General features: G+C 41.1%; 1 protein-coding gene across 1 annotated transcript in view; it reads right to left on the bottom strand.

Moving 5' to 3' along the window:
* The window catches only part of LOC113186559 (guanine nucleotide-binding protein subunit alpha-14), a 200143-nt gene that overhangs the window by 70652 nt on the left and 111417 nt on the right, over positions 1-18074 (bottom strand). The window contains exon 2 of the mRNA XM_026394038.2: positions 16678-16862. Within this exon, the coding sequence (XP_026249823.1) occupies positions 16678-16862 (185 nt within the window). The remainder of the gene's footprint in view (positions 1-16677; positions 16863-18074) is intronic.

Genomic DNA, 18074 nt, shown 5'->3' with positions numbered 1-18074 from the left:
GAGGAGAAAGAGAAGGAAGAGGGGGAAAAGGAGAAGGAAAAGAAGAAAAAGAAACTCCAATGCAAGGGGAAGCCTCCACACAACCGAACAGGGGAGATATTCCATGTTAGCACAAAGCTGAGATGCAGAGAGGGGAGCAGGAGTTCACGGCCTTGGAGAACTAGTAGCCACTGGTCAACCATGATGGTCTCCCACACATGCTATCATCCAGCCCCTTTTACTGCCTCAGCATAATTTAGTGGCTCCTAAAATAAAGCAGTGGTATGCCTATTATACTTGACTTTTTGGCAACTGACCCCGTCTTAACTATTTAAATGATTAAAAGACTAGATGTGTTTTAAATTTTCTTAAGTAGAAAAACTAATCACTTTCCTATCTCTAATAGATTGGACACTCACACACATAAGCAAAAACTTTCTGACCAGATCATCTAAATGGTCAAGTTAAACAAACACATCTTTACTTCTAATTACAGAAAATAAGTGCCAAAATAGTTTAAAATTCTATTTAGGAAAAATACCAAGCCTTTGTTAAAACACTGAAGCTGGGCTGGGTTGTGGTTCAGCACTTGCCTAGCGTGCATGAGGAACTGGGTTTGATTCTCAGTACCACATGAAGTAAATAAATAAATAAATAAAACGAAGATATTGTGTCCAACTACAACTAAAAATATTTTTAAAAAAAATACACTGAGGCTATTTTACATTAGTATAGATTGTTCTGAACCTGACCCAGTTCGGATGCCAGAAATCAAAATAAACACAAGATACACCGAGCTGCCTGAGAACATTTCATCTCCCAAAAAGAACGATTGGTGGAGAATGTAAACTGTCCTGGCCTTCCAATGAATATGGGTTTTACTCTAAAGGTAGGTTTACTGGTTGAGAAAACGAGAGAGAGAAGAAAAAAATGCCTTTCCATAATTTGTTTTTATTGAATTCAGCTGCCTTATTTCACTTGAAATCACCCCCATTTGTTACACCACTATCTTGAGAAAAGATTTTAATGCAAAGAGGATCCTTTCTATAGCATTTTTTCTAGGATACTACTGAAGAGATTATTAACCAGTTAATAAAAAAAAAAATCTGGGTTGGGGCTGTAGCTTAGTGGTAAAGCACTTGCCTACCATGTGTGAGGCACTGGGTTTGGTCCTCAGCACCACATTAAAATAAATAAGTAAAATAAAGGTATTTTAAAAATGTTTGACTCAAAAAATAATCTACCTCTAAATTCAATAATAGCAGATGAACACCTGAGTCCCTGGGCAGGACTCCAAAACAACCCCAAGGGGGTAATATAACTTCTTGGCACATGTTTATGGCATTTGTTCCTAAGTGAAGTCACTGGGTATCCAGAGAAGGCAGTTCTATGAGATCAGCATTATCACATCCTGTTGCCTCTTTAGCAGCAGAAAACCAGGGGGCAGGTCTGCCATGAGGAGAAAGCAATTGTGAGAGCGGTTCACATTGTCTCCCTTTGCATTTTAGGATAACAATAATGTTGGATGCAACCTAAAAGACTTGGAAGAAATATTTGGTTTATGTTGAATGAATAGATAGATGTTCAAATACACTAATGCTCACGCTAGTTTCTGGATCAATAGTGAGATTGTCTCTTTTCACCAGTGTTTTAGAGAATTTCTTTGGATATGGTAGATCCATACTCAGTTTTGAGAAAGAAGAAGAAAGTGTTTCAAAAGGGTCAAAAGGGCCTCATTACTCATCATTAGCCCCCAGACTTCCTCATTTTGCAATTCAGACTTACAGGGGAGTGGGCAGTCAGGTTTGGTTTTGATGGCAATTACGGAGAAAACCAATTCTTTTTCATCTCATTCTTTATTGTTTTTCAAACTCATCATTTAAAACTCTGCCTTAATAGCAATTCTCACACTAAAGTAAGTATTAATTAATCAGAGAACTATTGGGAATAAATGAAAAAGCTCCTGCCTAGGATTTTAGTGGAGAATTTGCTGTTATTGCTGTTACTGTGACACAGGTAGAACTCCAAGTTCTCAGGAAGGAGAAAAACGTACCATGTGATTTTTAATATCCAAGTGGACATGGGAAGCAAGGCCCGAGTTTGACATTTGCCAAAGAACCAGCAACCCTGGGCTACAGCCAAAGTCACAGTGTTGGTCTCGCTGTTCCCAAAGGTTCATGCAGAATCTGACTTTTCAAATTAGATGAGGAAGTGGGATAGAAAAATACATTTAAACAGATGTTTTAAAAATTGGAAAATAAGAGGCTTAAAATACTCCAAGCCCTGAGAAGTACTTCTTTAAAAGTGACATAAACTGACCATTTTCACTTTACTGTGCCTGATCTCCTCACATGAGCCTTTAACAGACACTTCTGGTCATTCAGCCTCCCACTTTCTGAGACTGGAAAGTTAAACTGGAGGAGTTACACATGTGTACACATAAGACATCTCCAAAGGTCTTTTTGTGTTAAAAACCTTTCATTCCTATGATCCTGCTCCACCAATACCAGACTTTATTGCTTCAATGTGAAATTAGGTGTTGGATACTTACATTTCATACCTGATGGATTACCATCTCAATAAATCAAATATCTACTAATGGTGAACACAAACATATACTTAATTGATTTTCTAGTGTAATGTCTCTAGCGGCACTACAAAAATTGCATGACACTTTATCATAGATGAAGCTGACACTTTGGGTCTAATATCAACATAACCTGGGTCCTTGATTCTTTTACTGATCCAAAAGAAATTACGAGGGAGATCTAACATGGCGGCGAAGGGACTGCATCACCCCAGGGCGCCGCGTCACTAAGTGGGAGAAAGACGATGCAAAACAGCTGAAGGATATCTTTGGGAAGTTCAAGTGAAATTGAGGTGCTCCAGAATCTAGTGGACAGATTTCCATCGTGCGAAGTTCGGCTCTGAGAGCTCCATTTCCCCGCACGGAGGGTCGCATAGCCTAACAGGCGATCGCCCCGCGGCTGGAGTCTGTGGCGCGCGCCGGGGAGCGGCAGGGTGCCGGAGCGGGGAACAGCGATACGGATCCGGGGGGGCTCCCGCCTGTGGTACATCGGAGCCCTTAGCGCTGAGTTCCGGCTTTGAAACAGAGGAGAGAAGAGGCCCAGTTTGGCTCCAGACACCGGTCGGACCACAGTGGAGAACAGCAGCCGCCATTTCGGAGAGATGATGTAATCATCCCCGTGTTCTACTGATCTCAGCCCATTCAACTACGAACAGGTGATATCAGGCTGGTATTTGCCTGCTTCTAGCAGACAGATTTTCTGCTCAGGCTCGGGGCGGGGGTTCTTGTGGAGAATACTCCTAGAGGCTCGTGCCTGGCAAGGCGTGCGCCGGGCACTGAGCAGCTGGATTTGGGTTCCCGGGGCTAACCTGGCCCAGGTCTGAGGAAACTGCGGAGACTGCCGGCGGAGGCCAGCTCCAAGTGGAGCGTGCGCTGAGCTTGGGGCGACTGGGTTCTGACTCCCGGAACAGTTTTGGCCTGGGGCTGGGAAACCCGTGGCGTCGCTCCCTGGAGCCAGCTCCCAGCGGAGAGTGTATCAGATCGGAGAGGCGGGGTTCCGGCTACCTAAGCTGCTTTGGCCCAAGGCTAGGGAACCGGCGGTGACTGCTTCTCAATCAGGGTCCGGCGGGGTGTTGTAGGGACAGAGTGGATCTTCCTCCTGCGCCCAGAGCAGTCCAAGTGACCCGCCGGCGTGGTGCCATGACACCCCAAACGCAGCTGGGGCTGAAGAGAGCAGCCGCCCACACATAGAAGAGGACCAGCGATTCCGCGGCGCAGCAGCCAAGTAACCTCATTTGGAGTAGGGGCTGTGCGGAGCTGCCATCCGAGCAAGCAGGGCAGGCAGACCTGCCGCCAACTGGCAAGACAGGCCAGGTAGCTTGCCAGCGGGGTGGACACGTAACACCGAGGCAGTCGCATCACACTGGTTGGAGTGGGGGTGGAGCAGGGTCGCCGCCCGGGTCCGGAGGGGGCTCAGCGACCCGTTGGAGAGGTAGTTAGGTACCCCCATTGGGAGTGGGGGCTGTGCAGAACTGCGACCCACCGGCCTAGAGGTCTGCCAGCGCGGTAGACTCGTCACACCAATTGGAGCGGGGGGCCCAGTTGAGCCGCCACCCACATCCAGATCAGGACCAACGATCCCAGGGCGTGGTAGTTAAGTTACCACAATTGGAGTGGGGGCAGAGCAAAGCCACCACCCGTGCCCGCAGCGGGGGCAGACCTGCGACCGATCAGCGGGGTAGACAGACCACCATAATTAGAGGAGGAGCACAGCCAATACCCGCCCTGCAAGGGAGACTTCCCAACTATACAAGAGCAACATAAATAAATAGGGGGTAAATTTCAAAAACACAACAGTGGCACCAAGCAGAAAGAAACGTCAGCAGTATGAAAAGACAAGGAAAGAAAGGACCACAAGCAATGCAGGTCAACTCAACTTTAGAAGAGGTAATAGCTGCAACAGATGGAATGTCAGATAAAGACATCAGGATTTATATGCTTCAGATGATCTGGAGTCTCAAGGAAGACATGAGACAGCAAAATCAGACAATGAAAGATCACATTGACAAACAAATCCAGGAAGTAAAAGATCAATTTCACAGGGAGATAGAGGTAATAAAAAACAAACAAATAGAAATTCTAGAAATGCAGGAAGCTATAAACCAACTTAAAAACTCAATTGAGAATACTACCAGCAGAGTAGATCACTTAGAAGAGAGAACATCAGACAATGAAGACAAAGTATTTCAACTGGAAAAGAACATAGACAGCTCAGCAAGTCTGCTAAGAAACCATGAGCAGAACATCCAAGAATTATGGGATAATATCAAAAGACCAAATTTAAGAGTCATTGGGATACAGGAAGGCACAGAGCTCCAAACCAAAGGAATAAAAAGTCTTTTCAGTGAAATAATACGAGAAAACTTCCCAGACTTGAAGAATGAGACAGAATCCCAAATCCTAGAAGCCTACAGGACGCCGAATGTGCAAAATCTTAAGAGATCCACACCTAGACACATTATAATGAAAATGTCCAACATACAGAATAAGGAGAGAATTTTAAAAGCTGCAAGAGAAAGAAAGCAGATTACATTTAGGGGTAAACCAATCAGGATAACAGCTGATCTCTCAACACAGACTCTGAAAGCTAGAAGATCCTGGAATAACATATTTCAAACACTGAAAGAAAATGGGTTCCAACCAAGAATCGTGTATCCAGCGAAATTAAGCTTCAGATTAGAAGATGAAATTAAAACCTTCCACGATAAACAAAAGTTAAAAGAATTCGCAGCTAGAAAACCATCTCTTCAAAAAGTCCTTGGCAAAACATTACAGGAAGAGGAAATGGAAAATAACTTTGAAAACCAACAATGGGAGGTAGGACAGTAAAGGGGGGAAAGTAGTCAAAGAGGATAACAAATCAGGTTTAGTAACATCAATAAACAAATATGGATAGAAGAACAAACCATATCTCAATAATAACCCTAAATGTTAATGGCTTAAACTCACCAATTAAGAGACACAGGCTAGTAGAATGGATCCAAAAACAAGACCCAACAATATGCTGTCTACAGGAGACGCATTTGATAGGAAAAGATATACATAGACTGAAGGTGAAAGGTTGGGAAAAATCATATCACTCATATGGACCGCGGAAACAAGCAGGAGTGTCCATACTCATATCTAATAAAATAGATTTCAAGCCAAAGCTAATCAAAAGGGATATAGAAGGACACTTCATACTGCTCAAGGGAACCATACACCAACAAGACATAACAATCATAAATATATATGCCCCAAATAATGGTGCAGCTGTGTTCATCAAGCAAACTCTTCTCAAGTTCAAGAGTCTAATAGACCAACATACAATAATCATGGGAGACTTCAACACACCTCTCTCACCACTGGACAGATCTTCCAAACAAAAGTTAAATAAGGAAACTATAGAACTCAATAACACAATTAACAACCTAGACTTAATTGACATATATAGACTATACCACCCAACATCAAGTAGCTACACTTTTTTCTCAGCAGCACATGGAACCTTCTCAAAAATAGACCATATACTATGTCACAGGGCAACTCTTAGACAATACAAAGGGGTAGAGATAATACCATGCATCTTATCTGATCATAATGGAATGAAACTGAAAATCAATGATAAAAGAAGAAAGGAAAAATCAAGCATCACCTGGAGAATGAACAATAGGTTGCTGAGTGATCAATGGGTTTTAGAAGACATCAAGGAGGAAATTAAAAAATTCCTAGAGCTAAATGAAAACACAGACACAACATATCGGAATCTATGGGACACATTGAAAGCAGTTCTAAGAGGAAAATTCATTGCTTGGAGTTCATTCCTCAAAAAAAGAAAAAACCAACAAATAAATGATCTCATACTTCATCTCAAAATCCTAGAAAAAGAAGAGCAAAACAACAGCAAAAGAAGTAGAAGGCAAGAAATAATTAAAATCAGAGCTGAAATTAATGAAATGGAAACAAAAGAAACAATTGAAAAAATTGACAAAACTAAAAGCTGGTTCTTTGAAAAAATAAATAAAATTGACAGACCCTTAGCCATGCTAACGAAGAGAAGAAGAGAGAGAACCCAAATTACTAGCATACGGGATGAAAAAGGCAATATCACAACAGACACTTCAGAAATACAGAAGATAATCAGAAATTACTTTGAATCCTTATACTCCAATAAAATAGAAGATACTGAAGGCATAGATAAATTCCTTGAGTCCTATGATCTGCCCAGATTGAGCCAGGAGGATATAGACAACCTAAACAGACCAATAACAATAGAGGAAATAGAAGAAACCATCAAAAGACTACCAACTAAGAAAAGCCCAGGACCGGATGGGTATACAGCAGAGTTTTACAAAACCTTTAAAGAGGAACTAACACCAATACTTTTCAAGCTATTTCAGGAAATAGAAAAAGAGGGAGAACTTCCAAATTCATTCTATGAGGCCAACATCACCCTGATTCCGAAACCAGACAAAGACACTTCAAAGAAGGAAAACTACAGACCAATATCTCTAATGAACCTTGACGCAAAAATCCTCAATAAAATTCTGGCGAATCGGATTCAAATACATATCAAAAAAATTATACATCATGATCAAGTAGGATTCATCCCTGGGATGCAAGGCTGGTTTAATATACGGAAATCAATAAATGTTATTCACCACATCAATAGACTTAAAAATAAGAACCATATGATCATCTCCATAGATGCAGAAAAAGCATTCGACAAAGTACAGCATCCCTTTATGTTCAAAACGCTAGAAAAATTAGGGATAACAGGATCATACCTCAACATTGTAAAAGCAATCTATGATAAGCCACAGGCCAGCATCATTCTGAATGGAGAAAAATTGAAGGCATTCCCTCTAAGATCTGGTACAAGACAGGGATGCCCTCTCTCACCACTTCTGTTCAACATAGTCCTCGAAACACTGGCTAGAGCAATTAGACAGACAAAAGAAATTAAAGGCATAAAAATAGGAAAAGAAGAACTTAAATTATCACTATTTGCAGATGATATGATTCTATACCTAGCAGACCCAAAAGGGTCTACAAAGAAGCTATTAGAGCTAATAAATGAATTCAGCAAAGTGGCAGGATATAAGATCAACACGCATAAATCAAAGGCATTCCTGTATATCAGCGACAAATCCTCTGAAACGGAAATGAGGACAACCACTCCATTCACAATATCCCCCCAAAAAATAAAATACTTGGGAATCAACCTAACAAAAGAGGTGAAAGATTTATACAATGAAAATTACAGAACCCTAAAGAAAGACATAGAAGAAGACCTTAGAAGATGGAAAAATATACCCTGCTCATGGATAGGCAGAACTAACATCATCAAAATGGCGATATTACCAAAAGTTCTCTATAAGTTCAATGCAATGCCAATCAAAATCCCAACAGCATATCTTGTAGAAATAGATAAAAGAATCATGAAATTCATATGGAATAATAAAAGACCCAGAATAGCAAAAACAATACTAAGCAGGAAGTGTGAATCAGGCGGTATAGCGATACCAGACTTCAAACTATACTACAGAGCAATAGTAACAAAAACAGCATGGTACTGGTACCAAAACAGGCGGGTGGACCAATGGTACAGAATAGAGGACACAGTAACCAATCCACAAAACTACAACTATCTTATATTTGATAAAGGGGCTAAAAGCATGCAATGGAGGAAGGATAGCATCTTCAACAAATGGTGCTGGGAAAACTGGAAATCCATTTGCACCAAAATGAATCTGAATCCCTATCTCTCGCCGTGCACAAAAGTTAACTCAAAATGGATCAAGGAGCTTGATATTAAATCAGAGACACGGCATCTGATAGAAGAAAAAGTTGGTTATGATCTACACGCTGTGGGATCGGGCTCCAAATTCCTCAATAGGACACCCATAGCGCTAGAGTTAACAAATAGAATTAACAAATGGGACTTACTCAAACTAAAAAGTTTTTTCTCAGCAAAAGAAACAATAAGAGAGATAAACAGGGAGCCTACATCCTGGGAACAAATCTTTACTCCACACACTTCAGATAGAGCCCTAATAACCAGAATATACAAAGAACTCAAAAAATTAGACAATAAGATAACAAATAACCCAATCAATAAATGGGCCAAGGACCTGAACAGACACTTCTCAGAGGAGGACATACAATCAATCAACAAGTACATGAAAAAATGCTCACCATCGCTAGCAGTCAGAGAAATGCAAATCAAAACTACCCTAAGATACCATCTCACTCCAGTAAGTCTGGCAGCCATTAGGAAGTCAAACAACAATAAGTGCTGGAGAGGATGCGGGGAAAAGGGCACTCTTGTTCATTGCTGGTGGGACTGCAAATTGGTGCAGCCAATTTGGAAAGCAGTATGGAGATTTCTCGGAAAGCTGGGAATGGAACCACCATTTGACCCAGCTATTGCCCTTCTCGGACTATTCCCTAAAGCCCTAACAAGAGCATGCTACAGGGACACTGCTACATCGATGTTCATAGCAGCTCAATTCACGATAGCAAGACTGTGGAACCAGCCTAGATGCCCTTCAATAGATGAATGGATAAAAAAAATGTGGCATTTATATACAATGGAGTATTATTCTGCATTAAAAAATGACAAAATCATAGAATTTGGAGGGAAATGGATGGCATTAGAGCAGATTATGCTAAGTGAAGCTAGTCAATCTTTAAAAAACAAATACCAAATGACTCCTTTGATATAAGGGGAGTTAACAAGGACAGGGTAGAGACGAAGAGCTTGAGAAGAATATTTACATTAAACAGGGATGAGATGTGGGAGGGAAAGGGAGTGAGAAGGGAAAGTGCATGGAAATGGAAGGCGATCCTCAGGGTTATACAAAATGTCATATAAGAGGAAAGGAGGGGTAAGACAAGATAATACAAATGGAAGAAATGATTTACAGTAAAAGGGGTAGAGAGAGAAAAGGGGAGGGGGGGAGGGGAGGGAAGGGGAGGGGAGGGGGGATAGTAGAGAATAGGACAGACAGCAGAATACATCAGACACTAGAAAGGCAATATGTCAATCAATGGAAGGGTAACTGATGTGATACAGCAATTTGTATACGGGGTAAAAGGGGGAGTTCATAATCCACTTGAATCAAACCGTGTAATATGATGTATTAAGAACTATGTAATGTTATGAACAACCAATAAAAAAAAAATAAAAAAAAAAATAAAGTAATGTTAAGGAAAAAAAAAAAAAGAAATTACGATTTCTACATAGCAACTTTGGGAACAGGAAGGCAAAAAGGTGGCAGTGGTGCTACGCAATGAGGGTGAGTTGCAGTTCCCTCCTCTGCTCCTACACTTACCCCACTGCTGCAAGCCCTCAGCATGGCGCTACACTGGTACTGTGTCCCTGGGAGACTCAAAGGGAACAAACACAGAATCTATCTCCAGTTCAAAGATGTCACCTAGAGACGCTGTCAAGGCTACTGTTACCTAATCTAACCAGCTCAGTGCAGATGAACAAAACACATATCCTCAATGCTGTCCACTCAATTGATCTTGGGTAGAGATTAATGCAGTTATTTCACAGAGAAGACTATTGGCAATCTCCCTCCTTGCTTTGGAAAGCTTGAGAGAAAAATTTTAAAATCTAACTTTAACTTCAATAATACCAGATGAACACCGGAATCCCTTGATGGGAAAACAGAATCCAAATTCAACATTTCCACATAATGCTAAGACATGTATCTGTGGCTCGCAAGCTTGGCTGCCCAATTAGAACCATCTTTGAACTGGAAAGTGTCGAGAAACCAATCCAAATGCTGACGCTGCATTCCAGAGCATTAACTCAAAATCTCTGGGGTCAGTATTCCAGTATCAGCATAAAACCCCAAAGGTGATTCCAAGGTGCACACAAGACTTAGAACCACTGTTTTGGAAGCTCTAGAGTCTGATAAACCCAGCAGCCAGTGGAGAAGAGCTGTGAGGGACTAAATGACAAAAGAATCCATTTACCCACATATCAGACCTACACAACTTCAAACAGAACAGACAGAAGCCCTGGGAGTCAATTTACTCCAAGAACTCAGCCTTCCAGTGGTGTTTGGCTGGCGAGCCTAAGCTTTCTCTTACAGTAGGACTTTGAATTCAGCAAAAGCTTCTCATAGGAGAGCAAGATGCTTTCTGAAGGGCAATTCAGACCTCATACCTCTAGGAACACTGTGTTCTAAATTGTGCATGGAGAGTGAAATACCAGGTAAAAGAATCCTCTGGTTAATTATGAACTCTCTTTTAAAAGCATGTGTGATTGTGCTTATTTCATTGTGATGAGCCCTCATAAATTTATGTAAGTTACACTCAATAGACATTAACATAGTTAAGGGCTCCAATAAGCAAGAAGGCAGGAGAGAAGCTGAAGTTGGGTTCCAGAAAAGCCTGTAGACCTTCTTTTATCCTAGAGATCACTGAAAATAACTAAAAGGTTTTGGAGAAGTCAGGTAGGGCTGTCCTATGCCCTTGGAAAATCCTATCTAAACCATACAAGCCAACTTTGCCTAACATTAAATGGGATTAAAATCTTTGCTTCAGCCCAGCCCAGTGGCATACACCTGTTCCCAGCAACTCAGGGAGGTTGAGGCAGAAGGATCACAAGTGCAAGACCAGGCTCTCCAAGTAGCTCAAAAATAAGTAAATAAATAAATAATAGCTAGATATTGCTTTGCTTCATGCAGGACAGCCTCTAACAAGAATTTCCCAAGTTCAAGAGGCCAAACAGCACAAAATATGAGACTCTTCTGACATCAGAGAAATCATCACGAATGGACATGAATCATAAGCCAACTCAAATGTAGGAGCCCTATGACTGAGCAAATGCCTTTGCAATATTTATTTAATAAGTCATAAATTTTAACATGTGCTCCTAGAACACTCATCAGAGACATTCGTAAAAATCAAGGCCTATCAAGGCCTAGCAATAGAGTGAGTGAATACATATGAATCATTTCTTTGTTGTTTTTGTTTTTAAAAATCCGGCAAGGCATAAGAAAATAATCAAGGCTATCTTTTTTAAAAAAAAAAAATTTAAATTTATATATGACAATGGAATGTATTACAATTCATATTACACATATAGAGCACACATTTTTAATATCTCTGGTTGTATACAAAGTATATTCACACAAATTTGTGTCTTCATACCTGTACTTATGATAATGATGTCCATCACATTCTACCATCATTTCTAACCCCATGCCTCCTCCCTTGCCCTCCCACTCCTCTTGAAAAGAAAATGTTGGTTAAAAGCCAACTAACACTAAACTACCTTTCCAACAAATTTTCTCTAATAAGAAATCATTCAAATAATAAACAAAGATTTCAATAGTAATAGTAATGATCTCATTACTATTTACAATAAAACCCTCAAAATAACTTTTCTTTCCTATATCCTTTTTTAATATTTTTTTAGTTGTAGATGAACATAATACCTTTATTATTTATTTATTTTTATGTGGTGCTGAGGATCAAACCCAGTGCCTCACACATGGTAGGAAAGCGCTCTGCCACTGAGCTATAGCCCCAGCCCTCCTTTTTTTTTAAACACATATTTTTTTTAGTTGTATATGGGCTCAATGCCTTATTTGTTTTTATGTGGTGCTAGGATCAAACCAAGCGCCTCACACTTGTGAGGCAAGTGCTCTACCACTGAGCTACAACTGCAGCCCTTTCCTATATACTTTTAAGAAAGTGTTCCTAGCTATGGAAAAAAAAAAGAGAAACACACACACACACACACACACACACACACACCAAAAAGCAGATGATCCAAATAAATACTCAGCAACAGGAATCAAGGGAATCATTTCTGTGCTGCAAAATAAACTTAATTAAGGTTTTTTTTTCTAAGTAAGGTTTTATTCATCCTTCTTTTCCTCTATTTTTTGGGGAATGGGGTTGGGTAGTGATCAAATCCAGCCCCTTGTGCAGGCTAGGCAAGCAATCTACCACTAAGCTCACCTACAGTATTATCCCCACCTTAACTAATCAATTATTTCAAGTTATGCAGTACGTTGTAAAGAAGCTAACATATAGCATATTTCTTAAACTAATTACTGACTATACTAAAATGTTAATAATATCATTATTTTATGACCTAAGCATGGTATCTGCTGCTTTATTCAGCGTTTTTTGCTGCTGTGACCAAAAAGACTTGGCAAGAACAGTTTTCAGAAAAAGTTTCTTTGGTGGCTCAGGGTTTCAGGGATCTCAATCCATAGACAGACAGCTCCATTCCTCAGGGCTCCAGGTGAGGCTGAACATCACGGCAGAAGGGTGTGGTACAACAAAGCATCTCAGGACATGGCCAGCACCAGGCAGAGGAAGAGGTGCTCCCCTCACCACCCACAAAATATAGACATCAAAGATCCAGGGACCTCCTCTTCCAGCCACACCCTCCCTGCCTACAGTTACCATCCAGCTAATCCCTTTCAGGGGATTAATGCACTTTAGGTGAAGGCTCTCATAACCCAATCATTTCACCTCTAAACCTTCTTGCATTGTCTCCCACATGAGCCTTTGGAGGACACTTCATATCTAAACCATAGCACTAGCCCACAGAGAAAATTATAAGAATCAATAATACCCCACAGAAAAACAACAGAGAAGAGATGGATGAAAATGGCCTAGACAAGCACTAGAAGAAATAATGAGTCCATGTTTGGTTTTGAACTTGTCCAGTTATGACCTAACATTTCTTGGGTGCCATTTATTTTGTATGGAACTCCTTGTTGCTTAGCTCTCCTTATGAAGTAGACACTGTGTGTGTCATCTGCATTTAATAGTTGAGGGATAGAAAAATGGGTTCCATCTTCCCCTAGGGCCAGGGTCTACAATCCACAGTCCACAGACAATCTGCTTGTGGCTTGAATGAATTTCTATTTGGTCAGTGAGTTGGGAAGATCTTTTGTGTTGCTATTGTGTTTGTGTGTGTGTGTGTATGTGTGTGTGTGTGTGTTTTGGGTTAGTTTTATGTCTTGTAAATAGAGTTTACAAGTCAGCCATGCTTAAGTGTTCACATTCTACATATTGTCTGTGGTTGCTTTTATGCTACAAAGGCAGAGCTAAATAGTTGTGTCAGAGACAGGACAGCCCACAAAGCCAAAAATATTGAATCTCTGCCCTTTATAGAAAAAGTTTGCTGACTTCTGCCCTAGACCCACAGAGAGCCATGAGCAGAGCCCAGCTTTTTGAGAGCCAATCCAGTGTTCTTTCCACTCAATTTTCTGCCTCTCTCTAAGTCATTCCAGCATGTAGTTCTTCCTAGGCATCTGTCTGAAGGGCAAGAGAAAGTTTATGGAGCACTAATCTAGATATTCGAAGTAAAAAGGAAGAAGGAACCAGCTAGATATAGTAGAAGAGGAGGAGGCAGGAGGTATAGCTGACTGGTTTCCCAGTTTCATGGATGGTGAATGGAGAGGAATCCTGCCCAGTATGGATCACATCCAGATTCTCTCCCACACCTGATGTAGACGATGGAATTTGAGGCTTTTTGAGTTGACATTTAGATTCGATTTGGGACTCAGAGTTGATGCTGGAATAGGTTAAGACCTTCAGGGATGTTGGGGAGGAGTGACCATATTTTGCATTTAGGGTGGATATGAACCTTGGAAGCCGGACGGCAGAGCATACTGGGTTGAACAACGTTGGCTCTAACGTTCAGGCCCACTGAAGTTGAGAACGTAACCTTATTTAGAAGCAGCAATTTGTAAATGTAATCAAGTTAAGAGGAGGTCATGCTGGATTAGTGTGGGCCCTCATCCGATGACTAATGTCCTTATAAGAAGAGGGAAATTTGGACATCGGCATAGAGAGGACAACACCATATAAATGCAGAGACATGGGGGAGGATGCTGTGTGAAGACAGCAGCAGAGACTGGGGTGACATGCCTACAAAACAACAGATTCCCAGCAACCACCAGACCCTGGACCCTGGGAGAGAAGCAGGAAATCGGTTCTTCCTCAGAGCCTCTCCTTGGAACCAACCAACCTTGATTTTAGATATGTGGTATCCTGAACTCGGGGAGAGGGGTATGTTTCTTTTTTAAGTCACCCAGCTTGAGGTCCTTTGTGACAGCCAAGGAGAGTGTCCCTAGGACATTGAAGCAGATGAGTGAAAACTGGAGATGGCCTTAGGAGAAAGAATTGAAGAACAATAGAAAGGGAAAGTAGTGAAAAATCAAACCTCACAACATCTTTTTGTTTAAAACATAAACTCAAGGTACCTCTAGAAACTGTGGAGGAAAACATAACAGACAGGAACCCAGAGGACTTGGTCACCAATCCCATCAGGTTCACAGACACATGTAGCTGAGGTGGGCAGAACCGGCTTCCACTCAGCCTTCTCTTCCCAAGCGTTCAGTTACAAACCCACCCCTGGGTTGCAGGCTTCACCCAGTGCCCCCACTCTGACTGGCCAGCAAAATGCATTTTACACCAGGGTAAACAGATGAACTGAAATCACCAGAAGGTCGTTCCTGCCATGACTCTCCTCTGAAGTAATCTTCATCCCCATGGAATGCCTAATTTTTAAAAGATATCATAGAAGGTAAATAAGAATGAATTATACACCTTCAAAAAGAAAATGCAGTAGAGAATAGGACAGACATCAGAATACATCAGACACTAGAAAGGCAATATGTCAATCAATGGAAGGGAAACTGATGTGATACAGCAATTTGTATACGGGGTAAAAGGGGGAGTTCATAATCCACGTGAATCAAACCGTGTAATATGATGTATTAAGAACTATGTAATGTTATGAACGACCAATAAAAAAAAAAAGAAAATAGTTTAAAAAAAAAAAAGAAAAAAAAGAAAATGCATGTACTCAAAAGCGAAGGAGAAAGGGATCATCCCAGTCACTTCTAGAATATACCCCTTGGTTTAACATTCACCTCTAGCATTCCTTGGCACCAGATATAACCTATCCCAATTCACCTCACACACTTTTCAGCCCACCACTGTTGAAGGTAGAAACTGTAGGGAAGACAGCTTCCTTCAAGAGATTTTGAGACTGAAAGAAAATGGTGCTAGACAAAGTCACAGAGATAATGTAAAGGTATGTCCAACATTTGTGTGTATTGTGTTTTCCTATGTAAGCCAGTCACCAAGGAATAAAAATGTAATTTTTTGATTGCTTTGAAACTCTGTCATGTATACGTGTATGTATACACACACACACAAATGCAGGGTCCACAAGCTCATGGTCAAGTTATACTAAATAAAGTCCATGCAATTCTGGCATTATAGCTGCTAAATTCTTTTTAAATAGATCTGTGAAAGACCCATTTGAAAAAGAGAATTTTCCTCTTCATCACATCATCTCATACCTTGGAACTGATTATTTAAAATAACCTCTTATTTCTAGTCTAGATTCTTATGAACTCAGACACAGTATTGTTTTCCTATGGATTTGCATTCCAATATACAACATAAAACTTTATTTGCCTTCTCCTCCCACCCTCCCACCTCATTACCTTCCTCTGATCTTAAGCAGATTTGTATTTTCTATAACCAGTGGCCACAGGAAAGCAAATGCCAGATGGACACCACCACTTCATGAGAGCACTTTAGCACTTCGCCAGCTAGGATATTGGCATGGCTCTGGTAGACTCTCTCTTTTTCCCAAGAAGAGCTAATTCCCAACATACACAAACAAACCCCACTGATTTATTCGAGTAGTCAGCAGTGTATTCATGAAAATATTTCCAGAGACTGGAAATTCTTGAAAGGCTGCCCACTGTAAACCCAGTATCTCCTCCACTTTCCACTGCAGAAATTAAGTAGGTCTCAAGGATGAAAAGGAAATGTGTACACCTTCCTTCTCTGCTGCCTGAGATAAGCAACCTTGACAACCGCTTAGCCTTCTGAATCCCTGTACACTGCAAAGCATCACAGAAGCATCATCAATGGTCTTTTCTACAGACTACAGAGTGAAGTCCATCTTACTTCTCTCCAGTGTCTCCATCTCAAAAACGTGAGCTCAAGAGCTGCTTTTGGCATCGGACTAAAGCACTTGGTGAATCCCTTTGTTCAAAGACATCCACTCACCAGAGTAGGATGGCATACATTCACAAACAGAGCCAAAGCCCCCAGCACTTTACCTTGTTCTGCTCACACACGTACTGTATCCGCAGGGTGTCCATGGCCCTGATCATGGCTTGCATGGCAGTGAAGATGTTTTGATAAACCAGCTTCGTGAACCCCTTTCTATCTTCATCGCTGTATCCAGACCCATGGATGATTCTCATTTGCTTGATAAAGGTACTCTTCCCACTTTCACCAGTTCCTATAAGGCAAAACAAGTGAAGAACACAGTTAGCTAACTTCAAAAGCCACACCTGAGAGAAAAAGGATCTCCTGGGAGTACGAGTCCCTAACACAGTGGATAGGTCAATGAAGTGAACCTGTCAAATGCTTATGCAGTTCTAGGGTGCAGGGTAGTACCTTCCTGGGCACAGGGAAATGCCTCCCTTCAGTCCTTGCCCTGAGTCCTTGAAACAACAGATAACTGTGTGAGAGAGCCTTGGACACTTGAGGGCTTCATGGCTGCTAATATTGACAGTGATGGCGGTCAGGCTGCTGCAGCGTGCAGGCATGATTTGAACAGCAGAAACACTTGGAGAAGAGAAAAGGCTGATTAACTTGCCAGTCCCTGCCTTTCAGACTCATGAATACACTTGATCATTGCACAGTGAAGCCTGGTTTCCCACCCGTGCCAAGTGTCTATACAATTGCTTCTCTTCATGTTCCAATCTGGAGCTCAGAAGGTTCTCAAAACTCCATAGCAGCCAAGGAACATTTGACCATATTAAACTGTTCAGTCGTGACATACAGAAAATATGATGCCAAGGCTCCACATTTACATCAGATTGAGATACTGCTTGGCAAGATGATAAAAGCTATAGCATAGCTGGGTGTGGTGGTGTCTGCCTGTAATCTCAGTGGCTTGAGGGGCTGAGGCAGGCGGATCATGAGTTCAAAGCCAGCCTCAGCATCTTAGTGAGGCCCTAAGCAATTTAGTGAGACCCTGTCTGTAAATAAAATATTAAAAAGGGCTGGGGATGGGACTCAGTGCTTTAGTGCTCCTGAGTTCCATCCCTAGTAGTCCTCCTCCCAATACAGACATACATAAAAGCTGTAGTGTACGTAGAGAGAGATATACAATGGAATTAAAGTATCTCCTAATATATTCTGTGATAGATAAAATTAATCATATGAGATCCCATGACCTAGTTTGAGCTACTCATGGTTCATTTCCAAATCTAAGTGTTAAGAATTTTCTTAAAGGTTCAGGCTGGTGTGCCTATATTAGGATAGTTTCCTCGGACTAGAATGACTCAAATCATACACTTAAAATAGATGAATTTTATAGTACACAAATTATATTCAATAAGCTCTTATCAGAAAGAGAAGTCTAACTCAGACTTTCTGTCAAAAGAACACAAATTATGTTAAAATATTAATCAGAGCATAATTATTGATCTTGCTATAATGAAGG

Source organism: Urocitellus parryii, chromosome 4 (genome assembly GCF_045843805.1).
Source record: "Urocitellus parryii isolate mUroPar1 chromosome 4, mUroPar1.hap1, whole genome shotgun sequence".
NCBI lineage: Eukaryota > Metazoa > Chordata > Mammalia > Rodentia > Sciuridae > Urocitellus > Urocitellus parryii.
Note: the sequence above shows the minus strand (reverse complement) of the source record. Positions and strands in the feature narration are given on the sequence as shown.